The sequence below is a fragment of the Aquila chrysaetos genome, chromosome 17 (assembly GCF_900496995.4).
Source record: "Aquila chrysaetos chrysaetos chromosome 17, bAquChr1.4, whole genome shotgun sequence".
In the NCBI taxonomy this organism is placed as follows: domain Eukaryota; kingdom Metazoa; phylum Chordata; class Aves; order Accipitriformes; family Accipitridae; genus Aquila; species Aquila chrysaetos.
This window is the reverse complement of record NC_044020.1, coordinates 2,878,810-2,903,209: the sequence shown is the minus strand read 5'-3', so window position 1 is coordinate 2,903,209 and position 24,400 is coordinate 2,878,810. Positions and strand designations below refer to the sequence as shown.

Genomic DNA, 24,400 nt, shown 5'->3' with positions numbered 1-24,400 from the left:
TACGGAGTTAAATGACAAGTTGTTTCAATAGTTGAGTTCTTGCTCTTATAAAATCAGGGAAATTGTGGTCATCTTGAAAAACATGTGGAAGCTTTGAGAAACCTTGAGAGAAAAGCATGGTTCTCCTGCCTCTTGTTAAGTGGAACATTTGGAGCTTTCTGCTTCACCTCCCCTACCAGAAGTGCATCTGATACACTGTACAGGGATTTCAAAGTTTAATTTAGCTTAACTCTTGGCTGCAATCAACTGCTGATAAATTTAGTTGGGGGATTAGGGAACCTTAAAGACTAATAGCTCCTTAAAAGGAGCCTGAAGATGAGACAGCAAAACAAAAACATCTGCTAAAGTCTCCCTTAGAACAGTAGCACACCATACAGTCATAGTTTAGAGAAATAAATAGGTTGGTTTTGGACGAGAAGGGATTTTTGTAGATATAGACACTTGGAGAAAGAAAACCAAATGTGTGAGTATTTAAGAGAGTTGTTCCCTTTACAAAGTGAAGGAAAGGATATCCTGACTGGAATCACTAGCATATAGCAAACACCCCTCTCCTGTAGTTCCAGATAGTTTGCTAGCCCATAGAAAATAGCTATTGTTAACTCCTTTCCCCATTACATCTTTTTATAGACTGTCAAGTTTAGATAAAGTCTTTGCACTTCTGTGGTAGCATTAATTCAAGTGTGAATTCTTAAGCATGGCTACCGCATCTTAATGCTGTCTGTGGATAGTAAAGTAGACATGTTGATCAGTACTTCATATGTGCAGTCAAAAATGGAGACTCAAACCAAATCAATACAAGAAAACCCAGTCAGATATTTATTTGGAGAATAGACTTACTAGAAATTGGTAGACATTTCTTTTCCGAGATGCTTCTTTCTCACTTGTTTTTATATTGCATCAAATTTTGTACATCCAACTGTAACTAGGGCCTTTCATAAGTATCGTACTTATATGCCTCATAGTGAGAAACAATTCTTGTGCCAAAGGCACTGTGATCTTGCACAGCGTTCTGCTTTATGCTTAACTTTTAAACTGTGAATAGTCCCTCTGAAGCCAGATTTGGAGCCCGAATGAGAATCCAGTAACTATTTAATGCCTTTTTTTTCCTTGCCCTTTTCCCGCCGCCTTCTGCTATCCCACAGTCACATTTTTAGTTTTTCTATTGCCCAAGGGCCCAGGAAAGGACTTAGGTGAGAAAAGGTTAAAAAGAAAAAAGTATTTGAATAATTATTATTCAAATTAAGATGGAGTAATCATTTGATAAAATTTAAATCTGCTTAAAAAGAAATGTCCTTTCACACAGTGTTTAATTATCTTGTGGGTTTAGCAGCTGGATGGCTATTATTTCAGCAAAGAGTTTATTGAGATTTGAAGAAGGATTATATGTAAAAGTAGAGTATCTGCTGTTAGCCTAGCTCAATCTGATAGACTCTGAAAGCATAAGACAATCATCAGTAGGAGTAAGAATGTGAACTATATTGCCAAGGCAAGCGTGTTTTGTATTCAAATTTTTTCTGCAACATATGGAATAAAGCACTATTGGAAAGAAAGTATTTAGAGTAGGAATACAGGTCTGCTCTGATGAATCAAAATATGGATTCAAGAGTGAGGGAAACTAACAAATTTTCTAGTATAAAAATTTCTGATGTTCATAAACTGTTTGTATAGTTACATCATGACATAAGTGGACTGGTAAGCATTATGTCTGGCATTCAAACATATGTGAACAGTCACTCTTCCATAACTGAGAGCAAAATTACACTGAATTTTCAAATTATATCTCTGAAATACCAATTGGACTTACGTAGTTATGTGGTGAAAGTGTTATCTTCTGTGATTCTTGTTCTCTGAACCAGGTATGTTTATAAAAATCTTCAGCCTTTCTGATTACTCACTAGTTAATGATCTTAAGAGTCCAATTTCATGTTGTTTAAATTTTTGTTCATCCTTTTTTTCACTGTCTCAGACATACAGCCAGGCATGCTGAGTTTCTGTAACCATTTTATTTCTTACAGTAAGACTCTTGGTGTCTACAGGACACAGTACTAACAAGAATAAAGAGACTGAGGGTAATGGAAGCCGAGCTACTAAGGCAAAAGAAAACCTGAAGAACTGTATTTATTGCTAATAAAATTACTGCAGGTCTAGTGCTTGTGTGGTGCATAAGTTTAGTCTCTCTGTCCCATTTTCATGATAGCCATATTCCCCTCCGCCCCCCATTTCAAGCACTGAATATTTGAAGTGTCAGGCAACGTTTGAGGAAGGCTGCTCTAAGGTACTTCAGGCATCAAATTCTGTTGTTTATTTTACAAGAATCATGAATGCAGACCAGGATTTCCCTGGGATTACCAGGTCAGTTCATGGGTTTCTTGGTCATTTGAAAGCTTCCCCACACACTTGATAGACCTGTTGATAAGAGAGAGCTGACAAAACAGGAACAGGCCCAAAGCCAAATAATTAGCTGCTCTTTAGGGGAGGTGCCTTGAAGAATTCTTTTCCAACTCAGGATCATTAGGACTAGAAGAATAAAGGGTGAGATAGAGATCAAAAAAAGACAAAAAAAGGTGATGTGGAGAGGAAAGTAGGTTGAGGAGGAAGATGGGCTTGGAGAGGGATGAGTGCTACAAGGGGAAAATGGTGAGGAGGAAAAAGTTGGTGTTCAAAGAGAAAAGAATTTGCAGATGCATGAGGTAGGCAGCCTAAGCAAGGCACAGAGGTCAGTTGATTGCTTCTTACTGGCAATCCAACTGGAGAATATCCATCAATATGTTTTGCTAAGAATTTATTGAAGGTAATGTTTTTAGAAGTCTTGTTTTTAGGAGAACTTGTGTTTCCTCCCATTCTTTTTATTTTCTTTTTATACAGGAAATTTAATTTTATAGCACTGCACTGTAGACTGTCTGAAATGTTCACAGTTGCCAAATGCATGTGAGATTTTAATTTAGGTCAAGCAGATTGTCTTGGATAAGGTGACCAGTAACTCCGATGGAGGCTTTGATTAGCTGAAGATAGCATCTGGTATCTGAACATAGAATAAATAAGGTTAGAAGAGGTGACTGGATATCATCTATGCAATGCCTTGCTCAAAGCTGAGCTAATATAAAAGACAGATCAAGCTTGTCTAGTCAAAGTTTGCAAATCTGCCCAGATGGAGATCCCATAGCCTTTCTGGGCCCTTGTTCCAGTGTCATGTTGAATTATTTTTTCTTATGTCCAATGAGATTTTTCCCTTGTTGCAACTTTTGATTCTTGTCTCCTGTCCTTTCATTGTTCACCTAGGAGAGGAGTCTAGCTATGTCTCCTCTTTCATCCCACTTTGTTTACTTGGATTAGCAATTAGATCTCCTCCCCACCAGTCTTCTCTAAGCTAAACAAACCCATTTACTTCAGCCTTTCCTCGTGTATCATATGAGGCTTCAGCCTTATTTGTCCTCTGTTGAACCCCATCCAGGTTGTTAATATTTCTCTTGTTTTAGGGGCTACAAAACTAGTGATAGTATTCCAGATACAGCCTTATAAGCATTTAGTAAAGAAGAAAAATAATTTCTCTTGATCTACTGGCTACTGTTTTGCTAATGCAAAAAAAGAAAAAAGGTGCATATATAGAGAGAAATAAAGGAGATAAACAATAAAGATATATGAAAGAAGAGGAAGAAGCAAGGATTTGAGCAAAGCTTGGTCAGCAAAATAGCAGTATCATGGATCTGAAAGTGTAGTTATGCTAGGCAGCTGTGCTGTCAGGCAGTGGAAAAAGGGCTCTGATCTATTAGGTTTTATAATGGAGAGGTCTTGGCAAGGAATGTTGCCACCTCAGGACACCTGCAGATTTTTAGGTGCCAAAAGAGTATATCCCAGGCAGTGCCCCGGAGGGCAAGGGTAAGATTCTTATTTGTCAGTTTTCACTTCCCGTCTCGTAATGTAAATCATCTTGGCTTATCTAAGAGATGTAATTTATGGCCAGCCTGCTGGCTGGTCAGCTTCATGTCTCTTATAAATTAGACAGCCAGACACATGTGGGTCAAGTCTGGAAATGCAATGCATGTCTTTAGAAGAGGATGGATTCTTCCCAATCCTTCTTTACATTTGATTGTTTCCACACATCCCTATTTTTTTCCTTTTATGTTCCTCTTTTTGTCAACTGTGCATTGTCCCTATTTTTTACTCTCATTCTCTTCTTTTTCTCCAGTTGACCACGTAGATGGCTGTACCAGATCAGTATATGAACTTATCTTTTATGCCTAATCTTTTGTTTATCCCACACCCCAGATAGGGAATAAAGGACTATGTTCCTATCCCCAGTCTTTCCTCCCTTGTTCTCTCTACATAGGCACATATTTCATGATGAGAGGAACTGCAAAGAAAGTTCTCTGGATGTCAAAGCTCATGATGTTCTGTTGCAGCTGAAGAGCAGTAGAAGTCCCATCTCTTCTCAAATTCTCAAGAATTTTTATCTAGTCTCAGATAGGTCTGTGGGCTATAATAGCACTTGCTATGCAGCAAGGCCTGAGATCCTTTTTTTTTAAGACCAGGTCTGTATTTAATACTGCTGGTCAACATAATTATAAAAGAAGCATTAGTGAGGAGGATGCTATTCCATCCAAAGAAGTCTTTAGGCACTGCGGTTTATTTTGTTCTGACATAAAGTGTTTGCAGTAGGAGAAGTTATTGCTATAATTCTGTTATCAACGTTGTTTTTTTCTTTTTAACCTGTAGTTCCCTCACTGTCTATTGGTTGATACAGTCAAGAGAAAGAAAACTTGGAGCTGGGAGAAGAGAGTGGTATGGGGTGTTCTCCTTCTGGCATTATCAGCACCAGGGTAGAAGTAAGTAGTATCAAAAATGGGTCTAATTAAATAGTTTCTCTGCTGTGGAAAGTGATGATTCCTCTAAAAGGCTTCAGCAAAAATTGATCCAGTTGACTGGAAGCAAAGAGGGCTGTCTGGCACAAAGGCTTTTCTAGCCAGTTAATGGGGATACATCCAGTTCAATCTCCTTTTGAGTATGATCAGGCCAGGTTTTGAGGGTTACTTGTCAATTCGCATTTTAGTGGAACATATTACAATGCAGACTATCTCTGTGAGATGCAGAGATGTTAACCAAGGCGGGGAAAAAGAGATACCAGTTTTGATTTTAAATCCTTGATTATAATCTTGCAGAAATCACTTCTTACTTCTCTCAGGGTAGTATTAAAAAGCCTTGTGGCCAACAGCCTGATTTAGTATTAGAGCAGCCAGATAGAATCTAATATGGGAAAAAAAGGGGAAAAGTGAGCACCTTAAGTTTACTGAGTCTTTGTAATTGCTGGCAAATCCACTGGACCAGTCTGTTGACAAACAGGACAGGGATTGCTGGAGATAGATCCCTGGTAGATCTGAGAGCCAAAAATCAGCCAAGCATCTTGGACAAGTTTGGGATCTTGTTTCTTGTTTCTTGTTTGGCTCATTTCCTTCTCCCTTCCCCCATATTGCTCTGCAGCAGCAGCAGTGTTGAAGGGTGTGTATTCTGTCTGGCAGGCTGTTGGAGGAGTCTCTGGCCTCAAATTACACAGCCTGAGAACTCTGTGCATAAAATTAGCAGCAGAGTTCTGTGTATTAGGTGCCAGGGAAAAATGTCACATTCAGCAGAACTCAGAGGCGAGAGGTGGAACAGAAAGAACTGGAACGGGACATCAATCCCCCTCTACCGTTTACTGTTTTGCAGCAGACATATCTGAGAGTATTATAACCAGCTGGCTTGGAGCAAAGATTATTTGGGTAGTAAATAGATTTTATTGTATGTCTTAGTAACAAGGATTTTTGATTTTTTTCTTCCTTTTTTCTGCCTTTACTTGCTCGTTTTCCTTTATTCTGAAGATTTCTTTCTTTTTGTCTTTCCACAAGGAAATCTCTTTTCATTCACGAAGAAGTGCTATTGACATACAGTTTTCTGCCTTCCTTTCCGCCTTCCTGTGGTCTGAATCCTGGTGAGAAACCCACTGTAATGGCACTACATTCAGATTGTGCAACAGCTTATACAGGTTGTTTGTAGTGAAAACTGGAAAACTAAATAAAGTGCTAGCAAACAGGGCAAAGGCACTAAAGCTGAGAGAAGCAGCTATTCGAGGACTGGATTCTTTAGATACTATCTCAGTAGCAGCTGTCTCATTCAGAAAAACTATTACAGAAAAGGTCATGTTTTGAGAGTGTGTGTTGGCTCCTTCCTTACATCATAAAAGCGGTAAAATCCTTGCCACACCAGTGTTAGATTGCCCTGAAGCATATGCATGAGAGAGGCTGCATTAGCATCTGTATGTGGAGCTGGATTGCCAGGAGACATAAATGTACACTTGCCTGAATTGTTTGGGGATGTACATGTACACACATACATTCACTGTGTTGTCAGAGTGCTTTCATAAGACAAGGGTATCAGGCAGCAATGCTGGTTTAATGTATTCCTCCCCATTCATTCTCCATATTGATGTCTGCTGTGAGCTGAGCTGGGAAATTGATCTGTGCCTTAAAAAAATGTTTTTACAGCTGGATTAGTTAGCTGATGTATTTTGCAGCACAGCCTCAGATGTGCCATCCTGTGGGGCAGGAAAAATCAAGAGTATGTGAGGACAGGGTATTTCCTAAGCTGATACCATCACCATATACTCATTTCTTGAAATCACAACTTCAAAGTCCCCCATTACCTTTGGCTCAGATTATTGAAGCAATCTGCAAGCAGGATGATATATTATCAGATTAGATAGTGCTCTGGGGCAGAAAGCTATTCTTCATTTCATTTCCTTGTTCTTTTCCGTAGTAGGGCAGGCCCACTTGCTACTGCTGTTTAACATACCTGATAGTTTAGCAACTACATTCTTTTCTAAGGGTTTGGGAATCAGTTCTAAGGCCTGGCATCAGAGCATTACTGGCACATTTTTAAAGAGCCACATTTTTATATTGTTTTCAATTTGCACTGTAGGTGATTTTGAGTGCAGGTGGGTTGCTAAGGATAATGGTTGTAGTTTCTCACTTCTCACCTGACTTTCCCAAAGAATTGTACCTCCGTTGAGCATTTTTCCTCCTCACTCTCCCCCCATGAGAAAAGTATTACCGTCAGCCCCATTTTACAGATGGCAAAGCTGAGGCATAAGGAATCACATAGCAACCCAGTGGCTGAACTGAATGCAGTTAATTGAAAGGTCTCTTATTTAGACCTGGCTTCACATAACAAGGCAGGCTTCTGCCTATTGAGGTGTGGGAGACACAACCTCCAGCCTCTCACATTTGAAATGGACAGACTGGCAGCTGGCTTGGGATCAGGTTACTTATTGGTACAGTGATTGGTGGGGTCATTCCACAAGTTTATCTTTCAAGGAATAAAGGCTGAAGTAATAAAAGGCCAGTAGGTGAGGCAGCAGGTGAGACAGGCTATAAGTATACGCTGTGAGGAATACTGACAGAACAGACCTTGGAAAATTACAGGATCTTGATACTTACTGCCTCTATATTTGCTGCTTGCCTGCCTATCCTAATGTCTAGCCTCCTTGCCCCCCAGTTTTATTAGGGAATATTGTCCCAATTTATGAACCATTAGAAAATGAGCCATAAACTCTCTATAATGAGCAGACTGGATATGCGTGCACCAGAAAATGGTGCTTCTTTGACTATATCAGTGTAGCTTAAGTAGTACAACTCCCCTAGGGTAAAGACAATTATACCGGTGTAAAAGTGCATATCCAAATATAGCTGAGTCCCAAATGGGAAGGTACCTTTATACCAGTAATAACTAGGTCCACAGTAAGGCACAGTTTTATTTCCTTAACTTTAGGAACCTGAGGTGACAAAACTGGGAATATAGTTACTTTATAATTCATGTATATTGCAAGGAGACAGATAAAGCCTTCAGCGGGGGAGTTGGCCCACTTGAGGTCTGATTTACTGGCCAGTGGTGCCTGTCTCTCCTCACTGTCTGTTCAGAGAACTTCCACTTAACTAAAGGCACTTATCTAAAGTTTCTAAATTAAGTAGAAGGAATTTGGTCACAGGATTTCATCAAATGGATGGGGAAATTAAACTATTAGGAACAGTGTAGGATGGTTTGAATGCAGTACTGTGCAAATTTTACCAAATCCCAACCCTATTTTGAGATTTGGGAAAGTTCAGTGAAAATTTCTTTTGAGTAATTTTGACAGGTCTTTTGAACTTGTGAAACAGATGTAGCAGGATTTTCTTTGTCTTGAGCAGCAAACATTCTGACAGATTTTTGACTCTCAAGATGATTAGGAGACTAAAACACAAGAGACTCTCCTGTCACAAAGGGTCACTGCTGCTATGCACTTAAAACTAGGTTTTTTTCCTTCTGGAGGAATGGCTGTAGGCATAGCTCTCTCAGGAGTTCTCGGATGGAGCCATCTTCTTTGTCTGCAATGGCCAGTTACCAGATTTTGACACTGGTAGTTGGAGCATACAGGTCCACCTCCAGCCCACATCTGTCATACACAGTAGCAGTGACAAGCTCTGCCCTATTTCTTCCCTATTTGCCTCTTTTATTCTGGAAGTGATATGCTATCCGGATGAAGAAATGTTCTGTTGCTGTTTCTGAGTTTCCATTTTTTCTCACTTAGCCTAGTCTTGGGCATCAATATCCATCTGAGCTCTGCAAGAACAAAAAGCCCCGTTGCTCATCAAGGAGAAGTTACTACTGTTCTGGTAAGACTCCCTCTAACTCTTCCAATCTTAAGTGATCCTACTATATCAGAGAGAAATCCTGTTTCTTTTTAAAAGATTTTTAAAGGAAGCAGGTTTATTGTGAAGGAAGAATTGTTTTCCACAGAGAGGAAGACCATAATACTGCTTATGATATTGCTCTGCATAAGAAAAGCTGGCAAGATCTGGCTATGGCATCATGAACTAACAAAACCCAGAATGATACTGTTGAATGCATATTCCAAAATAGCTGATAATGACTAAAGACAAACCTCACTTTTTGGGATATTTTTTCCTGCAAGACTTATTCCTTGTTTTGCTCAAGCAACTGAGGTGCAAAAGCTAAGATTCAGTTATGGGATCTAGTTCGATATTTCAAGAAAAATTAAAAAAAAAAAAGGCTGCTGTTTCTTTAATATTTGGTTCTGTAAAGTCCTTTCATGTTGAGTAGTAATTTGTTCTAGAAATGACACCATCAAATTCACTGTCAGGAACAGTGGTGGATGCTGATCTTTAAATTTCTTTAGTTCACGATGGTTTGTTTAATTGTGTTTATGTCAGCAGGGCATGATCATAGTCCTTTTCTGCAAATGCCTACTAGTTACTTTTCACCCTAAACAAGCAGTCATGGGAACTGTGTCCAGATTTAAATAAAAGCAAATTTCCAAAGTTCTATTTATCTATACTCCTGTGCCTTTTTTCCTCCCAACACAATGTATGACAGGGAGAGTATCCATGCACTCAGCCAGTATGGCTTGAGCCATTATCTAATGAAAACCAATCAGCTCAACTAATCTCCTCTTTGGTTTTTTTTCAAGAAGTTCAGAAAGATAGGACAACTTCAACAACTTTTTTTTTTTTTTTTTATGGGTTTGTTTTCAGCTGTCCTGAAAGCATATATCAAAGAAAGAGGGTCTCATTACTTACCATTGGACCAACTGCCTTCTAAGGGTTTTGTGGCACTACCTGCAAAAGAGCACTGAAGATTACAGGGCAGACACGAGTAGCTTATCTTAAGTAACTTCTGTCCAAAGATTTTGCAGAGCTGTTATTCATTATTCATGTGCTATTATAATAAAGATAAGGGGTTTAAACATGACTGTATTTGAAAATAAATATTGTAAAAGTATATTAAAGCATTCTGTAAAGCTGATGGTAACCATAAAAGCAAAATCTGTACAAGTATGTAATATGAATGGAAAATGGAATATAGCCCCAAATCACTTTTCCCAAATCAGTGTTATCAGTTGCAGCTCAGTCTCAAGCAACCACAGAAGAAAAGACACTCAACTGCTAATGATGTGTATGCTATGGAAACAAATATTCCACATATCCTTCCAAAACAATAGGTTGAATGAAAGTATCTTTCAAGCCAACTTTGCTGTGTTTCTATTTGATATTCAGCTTCCTTGCAGCGATTGTTAAAATGTTATTTCCTTTACAGATTAATCTGTGACGAGACCAGACATCTTTTAAGAATATTATTCTTGTTTACTTTATTCTGTCACTTAACAAATTTATTCTATGGCTGGTGATTGAACGTAACTATGCAGCACTTTTCTAACATCAGGTGCATCAGAGAGAAGCCATTATTCTAGAGAGTACAGACATGCACAGCCAAAATGATACAGTAGCTGCTGCCCTAGTAGACATAGTATGTAGTGTTGTTATCCAAATTGATTCAGCTGAGTATTTTTGCTGTGTTCCTTTGATTTACCTTTTATTATGGTTCATGTATCTTTAGTGATTTGGGACTACATTCCCATTTTCCATTAAAATTCCATGCTTGCTCTGTCTGTCTGGTTATAGCTGATACTCTCAGACTTCCAAGGCGCTATGTATCCTTGTACAAGTATTTTCTAACAACCTGTGCATTAGACAGAAGGCCACAATTTCACAGTTCACAGGCATACATGGCCAAAATAATATAGTAGGTGCTGAACTGCAAAAAGGTATGTAACAGTGTCAGCATATGGTCATGATTCAATCATCTGAGGATTTTCTTAGTAGTCTCCTTTAATTAATTAATTTGTTAGTATTGTTTGCAGCTGGATGCCTGCTTTCTTTTGCACATGGATAAGGGTCAGTGCATAGTGCCATGATGACCATGCCGCCCATGGTGAATGGGTGGATTTTCTCAAAACTGAGAGCTGACCATGTCAGCTGATGAAATTGTATACATTCCTAGTGCAGACATATCTTGTGACATGGGTACTGTCATTATGGTGTCAATTTTGTAATGGACATTTATTTCATTCATCAATAATAAAGTACTTACGCAGAGAGAGAATGTGGGTTTGACTAGACCCAGCCCATTTCCTCAGCCCAAATAGTAGAAATTGCTGTTTCTACTATAGTAGCACAATAGTAGAAATTGAGAGAAAACACCTGGTAGTTGAGGCACTGATTTGGTGCAGGAGAACATGGCAAAACAGTGTTTCAAATCTTAGTCTCTCACAGCCTCGGTGAGCCCTCTAACCAATGAGTTATCCACTCTTCTGAGGTAGGAATCTGCCTTTTCGCAGAAAAGGTCTTGGTTTTGGTTTAGTTCAGAACAAGAAAATATTGCAGAATCAGAAACTTTCTTAGCAGGTTTAGCATTATTCTGTCAGATTAGTATTATTACTGGCTATAATCTCTAGTAGAGAGTAGTAGAATTGAGGAGCTGCTCCCAATTTGTTTTACTCAGCTTACAGCATAGCAGTTGCATAGACAATTTGTCTGTGAGGTTGTCTGTCAACTTGTTCTTGAAAATACATGTTGCCAGGTAAACAATGAGCAAGTATTTTTACATTGTGTCATATCCTCTATCTCTTAAAAAATGTACCTGCATTGTATCTAGATTATCTTCCAAGAGATTTGAAAAGATTAGAATATCTGCCTCTTTCAATTCTATTAAAGTTTGCACAGTTCTTGTGCTTTCCACAATCTTTTTGCATGTGTTGGGAGCACCCCTCTGAATTTTCATGAGTTCATATATATTGATCTTGTGATTAAGAGTTCTGGTCAAGGTTTCCTTCTGAATGTCAGGAGAAAGCAAGGGGATTGCAGTTAGAAAACTTGATTATTGTCTCTCTCACTCAAGGCAAAGGGAAGAGAATAATGAGCCTGACTTCAGGTTACATGAGGACTGCACATTTAGCAGGCCTAATCAAGAAAATGGAATATACAGCAGTGTGAAGGTCTGGGGAAATACTTATATCCAACATCATCACTTAAAACTACTCTGCTAAGGCTGTGTGGGCAGCACAGAGTAGTAGATCACTCAGAAAATACAGTTCAGAATTTTGTAGCTTCTCCGGGTCCCTCCTGATTAAGAGGCACTATATCCCCTCTCAAATTCTGTAATGGTGCCTTCGGTTATCTGTAGGAGAGAGATGGGGGAAGAATTTACTTCATTAACATGCAGTGAAATGCAGTTTACTCTCAAGGCTAATTATTACAGTTGTAGATAAAGTTTTATTTTGAAGGATGCTGGTTGACTTTTGCTCCATTCAGATGAGAATTCTTGTGCTTGACAGCTGAAGGAGGAGAAGGAACCAAATAAGTATTCAACATGACAATGAAAGAGAGTCAAAGACTGAAATGGGGAGGCAAAGATACTACACATGACAGCTTTTGACTAAGGCAGATAAGCTATGCTGCAACTTATCCGCAGTGTTAGGAAATGATGGTTTCCTTATCACTTTCTTCCTTTTATTTTCTTCTTGAAACATTGTCAACTGATGTTATACAAATGCGATATCATTACCCTTTGTGTACAAGGCAGGGCAGTCAGGATTCTCCTTGGGTGAGCCATTACCCTGTCTTTGTAGGTGGCAAATGTGGGTAGTTTTGAGCACATGAAGCTGAAAAGATCTCTGCTCTTTCAAGGACTCATGTCTTTCTTGCATTGATCCATCCTTCAAAGCTCATTTCCTAACGTCCTGTGCCTGATACTCTGGTACCCATATGTTTGACAAGGTTGAATTTCCTGACCATACTTTCTGCTCCCACTTGAAAATTTATTCTTTAGCTCCACCTCCTGGCTCTTGGTCCATGGAAAGGTAGATTCTCAGGAATCAGAGAGCCTCAAGAAGGGATCAGAAGTATTCATCCTAGTTTACAAACGTTAGTGTAGAGATATATATGGGGACATTTCAGCTGGGGCAAAACAGGATTTGTTGAGCCCACTCATACTGGCTTTCCATAGAGCCAGATGTTTTGGTGAAGAGGTGGACAATGGAATATGTGGCTCATAGTTTCTGCTTTTTGTTGGCCTTTTGGTTTCTCAACTGTGGCAGTTTCGATACATGACAGACATCACAAAACAGTCTTCATGACTGTTTTTTCTCTAGTACTTCCTCAATCTCATGGGGGTGGGGAGGTACAGAAGAAATCGTCTGACACTGAAACATCAAAAAAAAGATCTCTGAGGCCTTGCAGAGGAGTCTTGATTCACACAGGGAGAACTGCTTTGACTGTGTTCATCCTATTGAACCAGGAACTGCCCAAGAAGTGAAGGAATAGAGCTTAGCCATCTGGATTTAAGAAGCTGAAAACCATGTCTCTTCCCCGACAGCTGCGAGAAAAGAGGTAATGTGTCTCTCCCTCCTCCCGCCTCCCCACAAGCCTCCATGTAACTGCTACGATCTGTTCATTTAATTTGGATGCAGGCTTCTCTGATGATTCTAAAAGGCTTGTTGTTATCATAGCTTCCAAACTATTAGGCTGCTCAGCATGGAGCAGACCATTTCTTAAATTGGAGTGGACATTCTTCTTTTCATGGGGAATATTCACCACCTACGACAATAGTGGGTCATTGTCCTCTTTACAGCTGCAAACAGTTTCACTTTTACTGGGGTTTGTGATATGACTGTTTGTGATATGACTAGTTATATTTCTTGATCTCTATAACCACATCCCTCTTCACAGTAAGTGGTAGTATTCACGGTGTTGTGGGTGGTGCTGATTCATATCATTCTCCTTGTACAGCAAGCTATTGCAAGACTTTGCATCATTACTTCAGCCTTCCAGATAGCCTACGCATTGTGGAAGCCCCTCCTTGGGATATTCTCCTAGCAGAATAAAGTGAGCGAGCTGTCGTGGTTTTTGTATTATCAGAATATTTAACATTACGTCAGCTTGGCATTTCTTAGATGATCCTTTTTAAAGTTGCTCTTTTTCTCTACCTCATTTTTTACTCTTTTTTCCTCATTCTTGATCCTTTTTACTGAAGTGTTAGTATAAATACCACTCTAACAACATTGAGTTGTAAGATTGAAGCAAAGGTGAACTTATCTTCTGTTTGTCAAAGATGTTGTACCAAGGAGAAAGTCCCAGAGGAAAAAGCACCTGCCAATTCATGCTGGTTTTTTGTGTGGACAGTACAGACAAAAAACACGAGAGTGTGGTCATATGGCTGCTCTTTAGGTGTTCCTGCAGGGATCCTTCCTTCTCTCTTGCTTCAAATCCAATACTGTCTAGGATCTGCAAAGCTTATTCTAACCTTGCCCACTATGATGTGTTCCTTCACACATTTGTGACATTTTCCAACAAGTATCTTTGTGCTTGCTTCGGGTTATCTGCTGTGACTGAGAGGTCTCCCTGTAAATATTTGCTAGGCTACTTGGGTTTTTTTTCAAAGCCTCTTTAAGAGTCTGCTTTACTGTGATGTTTACAAGAAAACTTGACATTTTGACAGCTGGTGCAGGCAACACTAGTTATGATATAGAACAATACTATGTCTTTGTTTCTTTGCTTTCTTCCTGTTTGTGCTTATCCTTCCATTGTTTCTTATCTTATATGTATAAGGTACATTGTATGCATCTTACACATAGAGTGTAATGTTTTCAGGAATTAGCTTTGTGCTGTCAGTTTCTACAGCACCTAGCACAACAAGCTCTTTTCTCAGAACTGTTCCCTATTCCCTACAGTAATGCAGTAATAATAACAGCATAAATCATGGTATATAATGATCTCAGAATAAGAGGTACTGCTGCAGAGCTGCTGTTGTAAGTCTACCAGATGCTGTAGGAAGGATTAAGAATGCATCCACAGTTGATCACATTTCTCAGCAAAAGCTTACCAGCTCAAGTGTTTCTTTTGTAGACCTGCTACTCTAGCAATCCTAGGAACGATAGGATGTTTTTCAGGCTTGATGAATGTTCACAATGGTCACTGACTCGTGCTGAACTTACAGAAACATGTCATCTCAAGATCAGACCTCCAGAGGAAGAGAATGACACCACGAGTTTCTAATGTCTTGGTTTTGACACTAGATAATGTGATGTTGCCTAACTATCTTTGTTCTGTATGGCATAGAGACCTCCAAAGGCTATTGCCAGTATGAGTTACCTAAATCTTTTGTTCTTGCTTCACAGTGATTTTGACCAGCTTCCAGATGATGTACCTGTTTCAGCAAACATTGCAGATATTGAAGAGAAGAAAGGCTTTACTAATTATTATGTAAGAAGGGAGATTTATCCTGTCTCTATATGCCCTCATCTGTGACTGGTTTGGTTGTGGGAAGCAAAATGCAGTTAATCTTGTGTAATTGCTTTTTGGCATGAATAGTTCCATACGGAGAACTTGTCAGTGCTTCTTTTTTCTGGAATGGAGGTTAGTCTATCACAGATTTAGTCTAAAAATTTATTGTCTGGGTGAAATGTGACAGAAGTATCCTCTAACATTGCTTGTTTTCTAAATTCTTACCTAATTTCTTATTTATTTCCTGTTAGAATGCTGTACCTTTGGTGAAGATGGTGGGAAAGGAATTCAAAGAGGGTAGAAGGGCAGGGTCTTGTCTTCATTATTCCATGGTACGGGCAAGTTAGGATTGCTTCCATCTCCACAGAAGGTAGCATATTAATAAGTCATGAAAGAGCACACAGGAAGGGAATAGTAGGGAAAAGCACTATAAGATTTTCTGGAGAAGGGTTTTGGATAAGACCAGCTCAGTCTGACTTCTGCAGGCTATGCTGCTTTTGCTGGAGACATTGCTCATAAAACTTTCCCACTGCAGTATGCAGGTTTTGCTGTGGAATATAGTGACATTTGGTTGCTCTGTCTTTATGTTTTCTGAAGGATCTGGCTGCAATGTGACTCAGAGGTCAGTGCATGGAAATCATGGGCTCCTTTAGAGAAAGCAATTTTGGCAAGAGATAAGAAATAAGATAGTGGTTGGAGGAGGTCAGACCATAATTTCTGAAATGGTGTACTTTAAAGTCAAAAAGAAGTATGAATGCCTTCAACTCTGAAAATCAATTCATTTAGATGTCTGTCTATAGATTTAGATGTCCAAAGCATTCTACTGTAAAATATTTGTATTTACCTCCCTAATATGTTTTGTTAGTCACTGAGGGAAGGTGTGTAAGCACAAAGTAGCATCTAGTCATTTCAGGTTTCCTTTTAAGATTATGTAATAGAAAGCAGCCACAGGGACATGATCCATGGGAAAGCTGGACCCACACATATACCACACTGGCTGGTGCTAACTTGTTATTTTCTAGTACTTGAGTCTGCAGATGCTTAACTGAAGGCTTGCTTTCCACTCTGCCCCTAAGACAATATTCCCACTACTGGAGCACTGATCTTACGTTCCTGTTGTATGCCTTGCTTTCATTTGGTAAGTATTAATAAGTATGAACATCAGCCTGAATCCCCCTTCTTTGTTTCAGATGTTTGTCATTGAAGTAAAGCTTAAAGGTGGTGGCAGATACTTAATTTTCCGACGCTATCGTCAGTTCTATGCCCTGCACACCAAGCTAGAGGAGAGATACGGGGCAGAGAGCAAAGACAGCCCTTTTACCTGCACACTCCCTGTATTGCCAGGTAAGCTGTCAGTACCAAATCTGTGCATGATTAGCAGCTTTCTCAGCCACAGGCTGTACTAAAGAGGAATGCATTGTAGGGAAGTAGTTGTGACAAGGAATGAGTTCCCAGCTGTGGATGCTGGAGAAGTCAAGTTCCATTGGCAGTCCTTCCACTTGTGGTGAAGTTCATTTAGAAACCTAAAATCCTTTAGAAAATATGTATTTTCCTGGAGATCCTACTTTCTCCTGATTGCTTCATTTCTCTGACAGCCTCAATTTTTTTTCCTCAATAACTGTCACAGGTTTTATATTTTCCAGGGAAAGTTTATGTTGGGGCCAAAAAGGAAATTGCTGAGAACAGGATTCCTATCCTGAATGTCTACATGAAGGTAAAAGTTAATTTTAAGGTAGAGATTGCACTGAGCACTGCAGATACTTACCCCTTGAAATCAGCTAAGAGAGACAGTACTGTTGTAGTCCTAGGTATCTGCTTCTCTCTGTATTGTTTTTCCTGAAGACACAGTGTCCACACTGTGGGACAACCTGCAGTCCTATTCCCCAGATTGTTCGGACTGTAGGATCTGCCAGAGTATGCAGTTCACAAAGGCTCACTCCCTGCCTTCACATATAGATAGATATTCTTACACCCTGCTCCCCCCCCCCCCCCCAGCCCCAAGATGTATGAGGAAATGGTGAATCTCCAGGTGTTGCGTGAATATGGAGTTGGTATGTGCACCTAAGGGACTAGGAAAGTCCAATGGGCTTCTGGGTGTACCTGCCCTACAGTGAAGGCACAGCAGTAACATCAAGGAGAAAAATTCTTTGTGTGCAGGTTAACTGAAGACCTGACTTTAAATCAGTAAAAGTCTGAAGCACTGGCCAAGACTTCCAGTACTTAAGATTGCCTTCTTTCCACAGTCATTCACGTTCTGAAGGGAAACATAAAGAGCAATTTACTCCTTCTGCAGTAAATCAGGCACAAAAAGAGTGAACCAATACAGGCCAACTGCAGGAGTAAACAGGAGAAACTGTCAGCTGTTCAGCCGTGTCCTGCTGAGTGAGAAGGGAGAGGAGGGAGATTTCTGGCAGTAATGAATATCCTTCATGATCCTGTAGGTCAGAGAGGCATATTTGTTACATGTAAATAAATAGAGAATTGGTCTCTCCCACTGTTATACTCTGCTTCCTACTTGCTCTTGGCACAGAACCTACTCTGCCTACCGGTTTGGGTGTTGATGGATGAAGAGGTACGGCTGTTCTTCTACCATTCAACCTTTGATAGTGAACAGGTGCCTCACAGACTAAGACGGCTTCGCCCACGGACGCGCCGAGTGTAAGTGATTGACATGTTTTTTCAGCTTGATGTAAGAGATGCTGTCCAGTTTTGGGGGGAGAGAGAGATGAGGAACACCACTGTGTTTCCCAAGTGAATCCATGAAGTCCTCATATGAGGATCTTTGTGGTAGAGTGAACACAGGGTATTTCTTGTTTTCAGTAATCTCAAATTTTTAAAGTGGATGTGGTACTTGCATTAAAGGAAAATTCCAAAATGAGAGTACAGCTTCCTTTTAAAAAAATGCTGCTCAGCTCTATCTGTTGATAATTGTCTAATGGTAATATCTATTATAATGTGCAGAATATACTGGCCAAGCTTAAGGACATAGGCTTGCATCACTGAAGTGAATGTGAGTTTTGGCCCTGAATTCAGTGAGATCTGGTTCAGTCACTAAATGAAGCTGAATACTTAATTTGTTCCTGTCATTTGTCTAAACAGGGGCCTGTCCTACGTAGCAGCATTGACACCCCTTTGGAGAACTGCTAAGTAGACATACTTCATTACCCTTCAGACAAATTAATTCTCCTTTCAACACAGCAAAGATAGACCTGCTTCCTTTTGACGTACCTCAAACAGTGCAGAAACTGCATGTGTATGCATTCCTGGATGTATGTATGGTGGCAGAGTTTGAACTGAATGCCATAAATGCTAGAAACAGGGATGCCCAGAAGGCAGAGTAGGGGGGCTGAGCAGTGCTGTGGAGAGGTCCAGGATACTGACTGTATTGAAAATTCCATCTGTTCTCAGCAGCAGACATTATCAGATTGCTGCTGCTCTGCACTGAAACTGAGAGAACTAGGGCAATGTTGTTCCATCCATATTTATTTACTTCAGTGCTCCACACAGATTCTCATGCAGCTTCTCCAGTGATCTATGGCTTGCCTTGCCTCTTAAATAATGAAAATGCAGACACTGTGCTACTGATTGTGTAGTATTTTTGATGACTAGAAAGACATATTTACCTTCCTGTTATCTCCTTTCTTCACAGTAAAAGCATTTCACCTCAAGTGCCTATTTTTGACCGCCTGGCAACTCCCCGGGCTGAGGTGAGTACTCTGCACAATCTGTCACAGGATAAGAGATTAAACTCTGTTTTACTTTGGTATCTCATTGATCAAATTGCCTTTTCCAATTAGAGCTTGGGGAAAGAAGGGAAAGTAAAATCGACACAGGAAAGCAATTGATTCTAACAACAGGAAATGAAACAAAGGATGGAAAGAAGTGTTCTTTTCCTCCCTACTGAATAATAAGAAGGTCCATTGTGAAGTCAGAATGACAGGAGATTCAAATTGAGACACATGTACAGCTTACTGCCAAATGGTCCACATTTACATAGCGTTACCCATAAATTAAATTTAAAGCTCAAGCTTCAGTCTCATTGACTTCAGCATATGTTTAAAAGCTTTGCAGGTGAGGTGTCTTAGTATTTTCTGTAACATAAGTGTTCTACTGAAAAGTGCCTATACCCTTGTCTTTAGCTGTATATTGTCTTGGTATTAAGCACATGGAACTCCTTTGTAACCAGTACTTGTCTGAACATGGTCTTGCTTTCTGGAACATGAGACTTAGCCATGTAAGATTAAAAAAACCCCATGCAAGTACTTTGAGGTTTGTTGTTTTTGTTTTTTACACTGAGTATGGCACATCTTGGATCAGTCATATCTCCTGGGTTTTATCTGAATATACCTATCAAAACAGATGAAAAAAGGCTTCTGGAAGAGCTATTAAGTAGACATATGAACTGCTAGCACAACAGTAGCCATTGTCTTTTTTTATTAGGAGAACTCCTGGCATTAACAAGACCACAAGAACCATCTCAACATAGAATAAGGAACACCTTTTCATTTTAGCTGCTCTAAGAGCATTTAAATGGCTATCATGTTCTCTAAGGAAAATGGAGGACATGTGCATTTTTAATAATATGTCCACTTTAATTATTCAAGAACAGCTTGTTAAGGTGGTAGCATGTGCTTACCTCCCTTCCCCCCCACCCCCCCCAAAGGGGGCATCTAAGTTCCATTTTAACTACATGTCCATTTCCCAGACTTCCCCAAATCTCTCAGTTCAGCATACAGGCCTGGAAGCTAGAGGTATCAACAACAGTTAGTTACCCTTAAATTAGGTCACAACACTTTTGCAATTTTTTAAGGCTCTCTGTGATATTTTGCAGCAAATCTGAAAGCTGTAAAACTGCATCCAGAAATAATATATATTTTTTCAGTTCTCAGGTTTTCAACTTTTCAAGTTTTCAATTGTCTTCAGATCTGTTGGCTTACTTGCTTTAAAGTGTTTTCAGCTTCTTTATTTTTCTGGTGCACAGTGTCCTGCCACTTTAAGAATCCTAGCATGTAGCTCTCTGAGCTGTGTTTATCCTAGTGCTTTCACTACTTCTTCAAAGCTTTTTTGTGTGTGCTGAGTAGGAGAAGAAATTGTGAGAACTGCGGACTATGGTCATATATATGACCTTACCCCAGAAATACATCTGTGATGACAAAGTCCATAACATCATGCTGCTTTATGCTTTCACCCCAAGAACAGAACAGAAAGAAAGATTCACTTTTGTAATTCTGTGAATTAATAATTTCAGTGTTATTACTTTCCATAGGCATTGTTTGATTTTTCTGGAACCAATAAACTGGAACTCAGCTTCAAGAAGGGAGACTTGATCTATCTACTCAGCAGAGTAAACAAAGACTGGTTGGAGGTAAGACTGCAATAGTGGTACTGAATTCTTAGCATACCTTGAAATATATGAGTAGAAAGGGCTCTCCTAGTCCTTGGGAACTGTCTTCTCCTTTCAAGGAGAAACTATCATAATTAGGTCTTACCATCAAGAATAAATCCTTGACTCCAAATTTGAAATTGTTTCCTTCCTTGATGGTTTTTAGCTTACAAATTTTCTGCCCTCTAGACTTCAGTTTTCGTTTGCATTTGCTTCTGCTGGAATGTTTTTAAATTCTTTGGAAGTGATTAGAACACAAAAAGGCCGCAGAAAGGAGATGGAAACTCCATTCCAGTGATTAATTGGTTTCTTGCCTCAGGGTGAGTTGCTATATACTTCATGCTTCATACCACAACACACGTCAGCCTGATTAGAGAGAACTTGGGCAATGCAGCAGGGTTCTGAAAAAGGATGAGGAGAACATACTGTGTGTTTGCTGATATGATATCTCTGCTTGCTCAAACACCACAGCCTTCTTTGATAACCATCTGACTTTCATTTTTACACACTGTTTCACTTCCCTGCCTTGTATTTGACTACACAATTGTATAATCTTTTTGTAGGGATGCCATCAGGTCCCTTCCATAGCCTTTCTTTTCTTGATTATAGTAGAAAAATTCTTACTGTTGTTTCCATGGAAATTAATTGACTTCCAGAACTTACTCTGTGTGGCCAAAATGGCATGGTTTTCTTCATTCTAACACTTCCTGTCATTCCAGGGAACAGCTGATGATGCCACTGGGATTTTCCCATGTGCTTTTGTGAAGATCATAAAAGATTTACCACAGCAGGAAGACACAGTTAATAAAGTTCGCTGTTATTACCATGATGAGACTGTGAGCACTATCAGGTAATAAGAAAGTAGTCTTCCAGTTTACTGCTGAAGAAATGCCAACAATTCTTTTCATGATATGTCATGATTAGATTTGTTCTTGTTACAGGGATATCTCAGTGGAAGAGGATCTGAGCAGCATTCCATCATTCAAAGATCTCATGGAATTGATAAGGTACAATGCAAGCAGTTAGTTGTGTGTTTAATATCATTTAAACATTTGTCAAGTTCTTTACAGTCCTAGATTTTCCACATTCTACTTGGTCATCACCATGTTTTGGGTGTGAAATACTTTTCAAGTGTCCTGAAGAAGTTGTACTTTGACTTGGCCTAGGGCCATATGTACAGACACTAGTCTGCCTTGGGATTGTCAGTAAGTATGGAATGCCACACACTTCTAACTCAATTACGCTGGGTAGAAGTTTCCATTTCTTGTTCTGAGATCAGAGCCATACCACCATGCAAGGATCTTTTGCCTAATATACTTCTTCAGGATGCAGGACACTGCCTTCTAACACCTGTTAAACGAGATTAATCTAGTGTTGAACATCAAAACATCAGAACATCAAATATTAGTAATAGAACACCTGTGCTAATATTCTTCCATTCCTTAACCTGCCCTCCCCTCAAAAAAGGCAACCATAGGTAGGCAAAAGTGGGTAGTTACTACAGTCAGCTCTTATGTATGGGAATTTTATCAAAATCACAGGCTGATTGTGCCATGCATGTGGTGGTACTGGAAATGGTTGTTGGTTCTGGCAGATTCCTTAGCTTAAACACAACACAGCATGAATGTGGCTGTGTGATTTCTAGTACTAGCTGTATCAAGAATGCCAAGACACCCAAGGCTTTGTGTGGCTTTTAGCAGAATGAATTAGATTGCCAGTATATTGTTCATCATGCAACACTTCCCAGGCATTCCTTGATTTCTGGGGATCAATCAATTTCTTTTCTACCAGGCGAGAGTTTGACCAAGATGACATTGTTTTGAATTACCGGGACCTTGATGGTGACCTGATCCGGTTGCTCTCCAATCAGGATGTTGAACTCATGGTGTCTCAGAGCAGGAGAAGGCCCTCTGAGAAGCATTTCTTCCCTTGGAAGTTGCACATCACTCACAAAGATGACTTGGGTGTCTACAACACTAGTCCAGGAATAGGTGCTACTCAAACAGTGAGTGCAACATAAGTGCTATATGGAAATGTTCCAGTAGGTAGCTATACAGTCCTTCTGTAATCCCTCTCTGCAGACAGTTTCCTTTAACAAGCCTTTGAAGTGAGCTTGAAAAGAGTAATTTTTAGTAATATATTACCTTTCAATGTAAAATCTGTACTTGGTTAGCTTCTTCAGCTTTGTAGTACTCCTCTGTAATAGAGACATCTACATAGGGACCAGAGAAAGTGAGGAATAGAGAAATAAAATCACTGGCTGTATTCACAAAGCTAGTCAGTGTTAGCCTGCAGTAGAGGTTTAGTGTTCTGAGCCCCAGGACCTGCTCTAATCTCTATTCTTGCTCCCAGAGCTAGTTATTTGTCCAGAATGTCTTCATAAGCTTTTTTTCTAGACTGCCATAATTTTCTCTTCACTTGCTGATATAAAGGTTTGTGTGTCAGTGCTTATGAATGTGTAATTATTTCTGTCACGTGGGAGTCTGACTGGGCATTCAGAGTTTGTTCTGGAAGCATCAAGAAAACTTTTTCTTATTTCAGTGAAGAAATTGCAACCCACCTTTGCTTTCTTCTTTCCACTGACCAATATTTTGAATTCTGTGAATCAAACCTAGCACACCTATGGTGTTCCTCATAGACCTTTTTGTAATTGTACAGACTACTTATTTCCACATTCTGGGAAAATTTGTGTGATGCCAATTCAAACAGAATTCCTTCTCTGTCTATCTTCTGCTTTCTGATACCTCCTTGCAAAGTAGAACTAACAAATTACTGTATCAGATTCTTCAACAAATAAAGTTACATATGAGTTTATTTTATCAGTTTCTATTAAAAGGGGTTTGGGGGGGGTGAAATAATTCTGCTTCTTTTTTTTTTTTCTTGAAAGTGAGATAATTTTGACAAAGAGTTTGAATGTAACCTATTCAGATTTCCTTAAGGAGGAGTTCATTGTTGAACAAAAATATATCTCACAATCATTTCTTTAATGGTCATGCAATTAAAATATTTTCTTCTTGAACAAATTTACTGCTGCTTGTAAGATTTACAAGTTATGTATGTTTTACATAAACTGTTTGATACCTAAAATGCTGTATTTTAAAGACACCATGCAGTCATGGTGTTAAAAAAAATACCACCAAGTATAAATATAATCAGTAAAAAATATGAAGTTAAAAGAGTTTTCAAACACCATGCTTTGGATTCAACTGTTAGTTTCTGTGGCATTAAGCTACAATTCCTCATTTTAAAAAAAATCTTTGTCCTTGACCTGCTGCTAAAATTTGTACAGAGAACAGGGAAGATTGACAAGTATCTGAATGTACTAAGAAACAGTTAACTAACGATGCATGAGTAACTAACCTGCCTTTCCCAAAACTGGCAAAATAATGTTTTCTCTTTTTCTTAGATGTTACCTGTAGTGCTATCAGGTAACAAGATCTCCAACAGTAACAAAAGTATTTAAGGTGACTTATCCTTTAAACTTGTTTTTTTTTTTTTTCTTCCTGATATATATACATAAACTTATACATAAACTTATGTATATAGCTTATATACATAAGCTTTAATATGCTATTATCTGTAGCCCTGCATTTATGCATATAAGCATATTGGAAATAAAGGAAAGAGTTTATATTTAAAGATAAGTGCATTGTTTGCTATATTGGGATCCATAAATCATTTCTTACTTGACAGTTTATTAAGTGTATAGTTCTAGCAGTATACCAATCCTGTACAGACTTGTATAAGAAAATGCACTCTCCAAAGAGTTATAAGATGTGCTACAGTCCATATCTGCTTTCCAGGTACAAAGGTTCCATCTGAAGAATCCATGTATATTAAATTTCAGAGGTAGATAACATATAATCAGAGAAGA

General features: G+C 39.1%; 1 protein-coding gene across 2 annotated transcripts in view; it reads left to right on the top strand.

Annotated features, from left to right (window-relative positions):
- NCF4 (neutrophil cytosolic factor 4) overlaps nucleotides 1–23,340 on the top strand; it is a 37,949-nt gene extending 14,609 nt beyond the window's left edge. Inside the window, exons 2-11 of one of the 2 annotated variants that reach the window (XM_030041169.2) lie at nucleotides 13,159–13,250; nucleotides 15,038–15,122; nucleotides 16,334–16,487; nucleotides 16,787–16,857; nucleotides 17,674–17,801; nucleotides 18,793–18,850; nucleotides 20,410–20,508; nucleotides 21,246–21,376; nucleotides 21,468–21,533; nucleotides 22,318–23,340. In XM_030041169.2, the coding sequence (XP_029897029.1) occupies nucleotides 13,219–13,250; nucleotides 15,038–15,122; nucleotides 16,334–16,487; nucleotides 16,787–16,857; nucleotides 17,674–17,801; nucleotides 18,793–18,850; nucleotides 20,410–20,508; nucleotides 21,246–21,376; nucleotides 21,468–21,533; nucleotides 22,318–22,546 (1,053 nt within the window). In that variant the 5' untranslated portion in view covers nucleotides 13,159–13,218 and the 3' untranslated portion in view covers nucleotides 22,547–23,340. Of the gene's footprint in view, nucleotides 1–13,022; nucleotides 13,251–15,037; nucleotides 15,123–16,333; nucleotides 16,488–16,786; nucleotides 16,858–17,673; nucleotides 17,802–18,792; nucleotides 18,851–20,409; nucleotides 20,509–21,245; nucleotides 21,377–21,467; nucleotides 21,534–22,317 lie in introns of those variants that run through there. The other variant, XM_030041168.2, reaches the window with a different exon arrangement.
- Nucleotides 23,341–24,400: the final 1,060 nt, after the last annotated feature.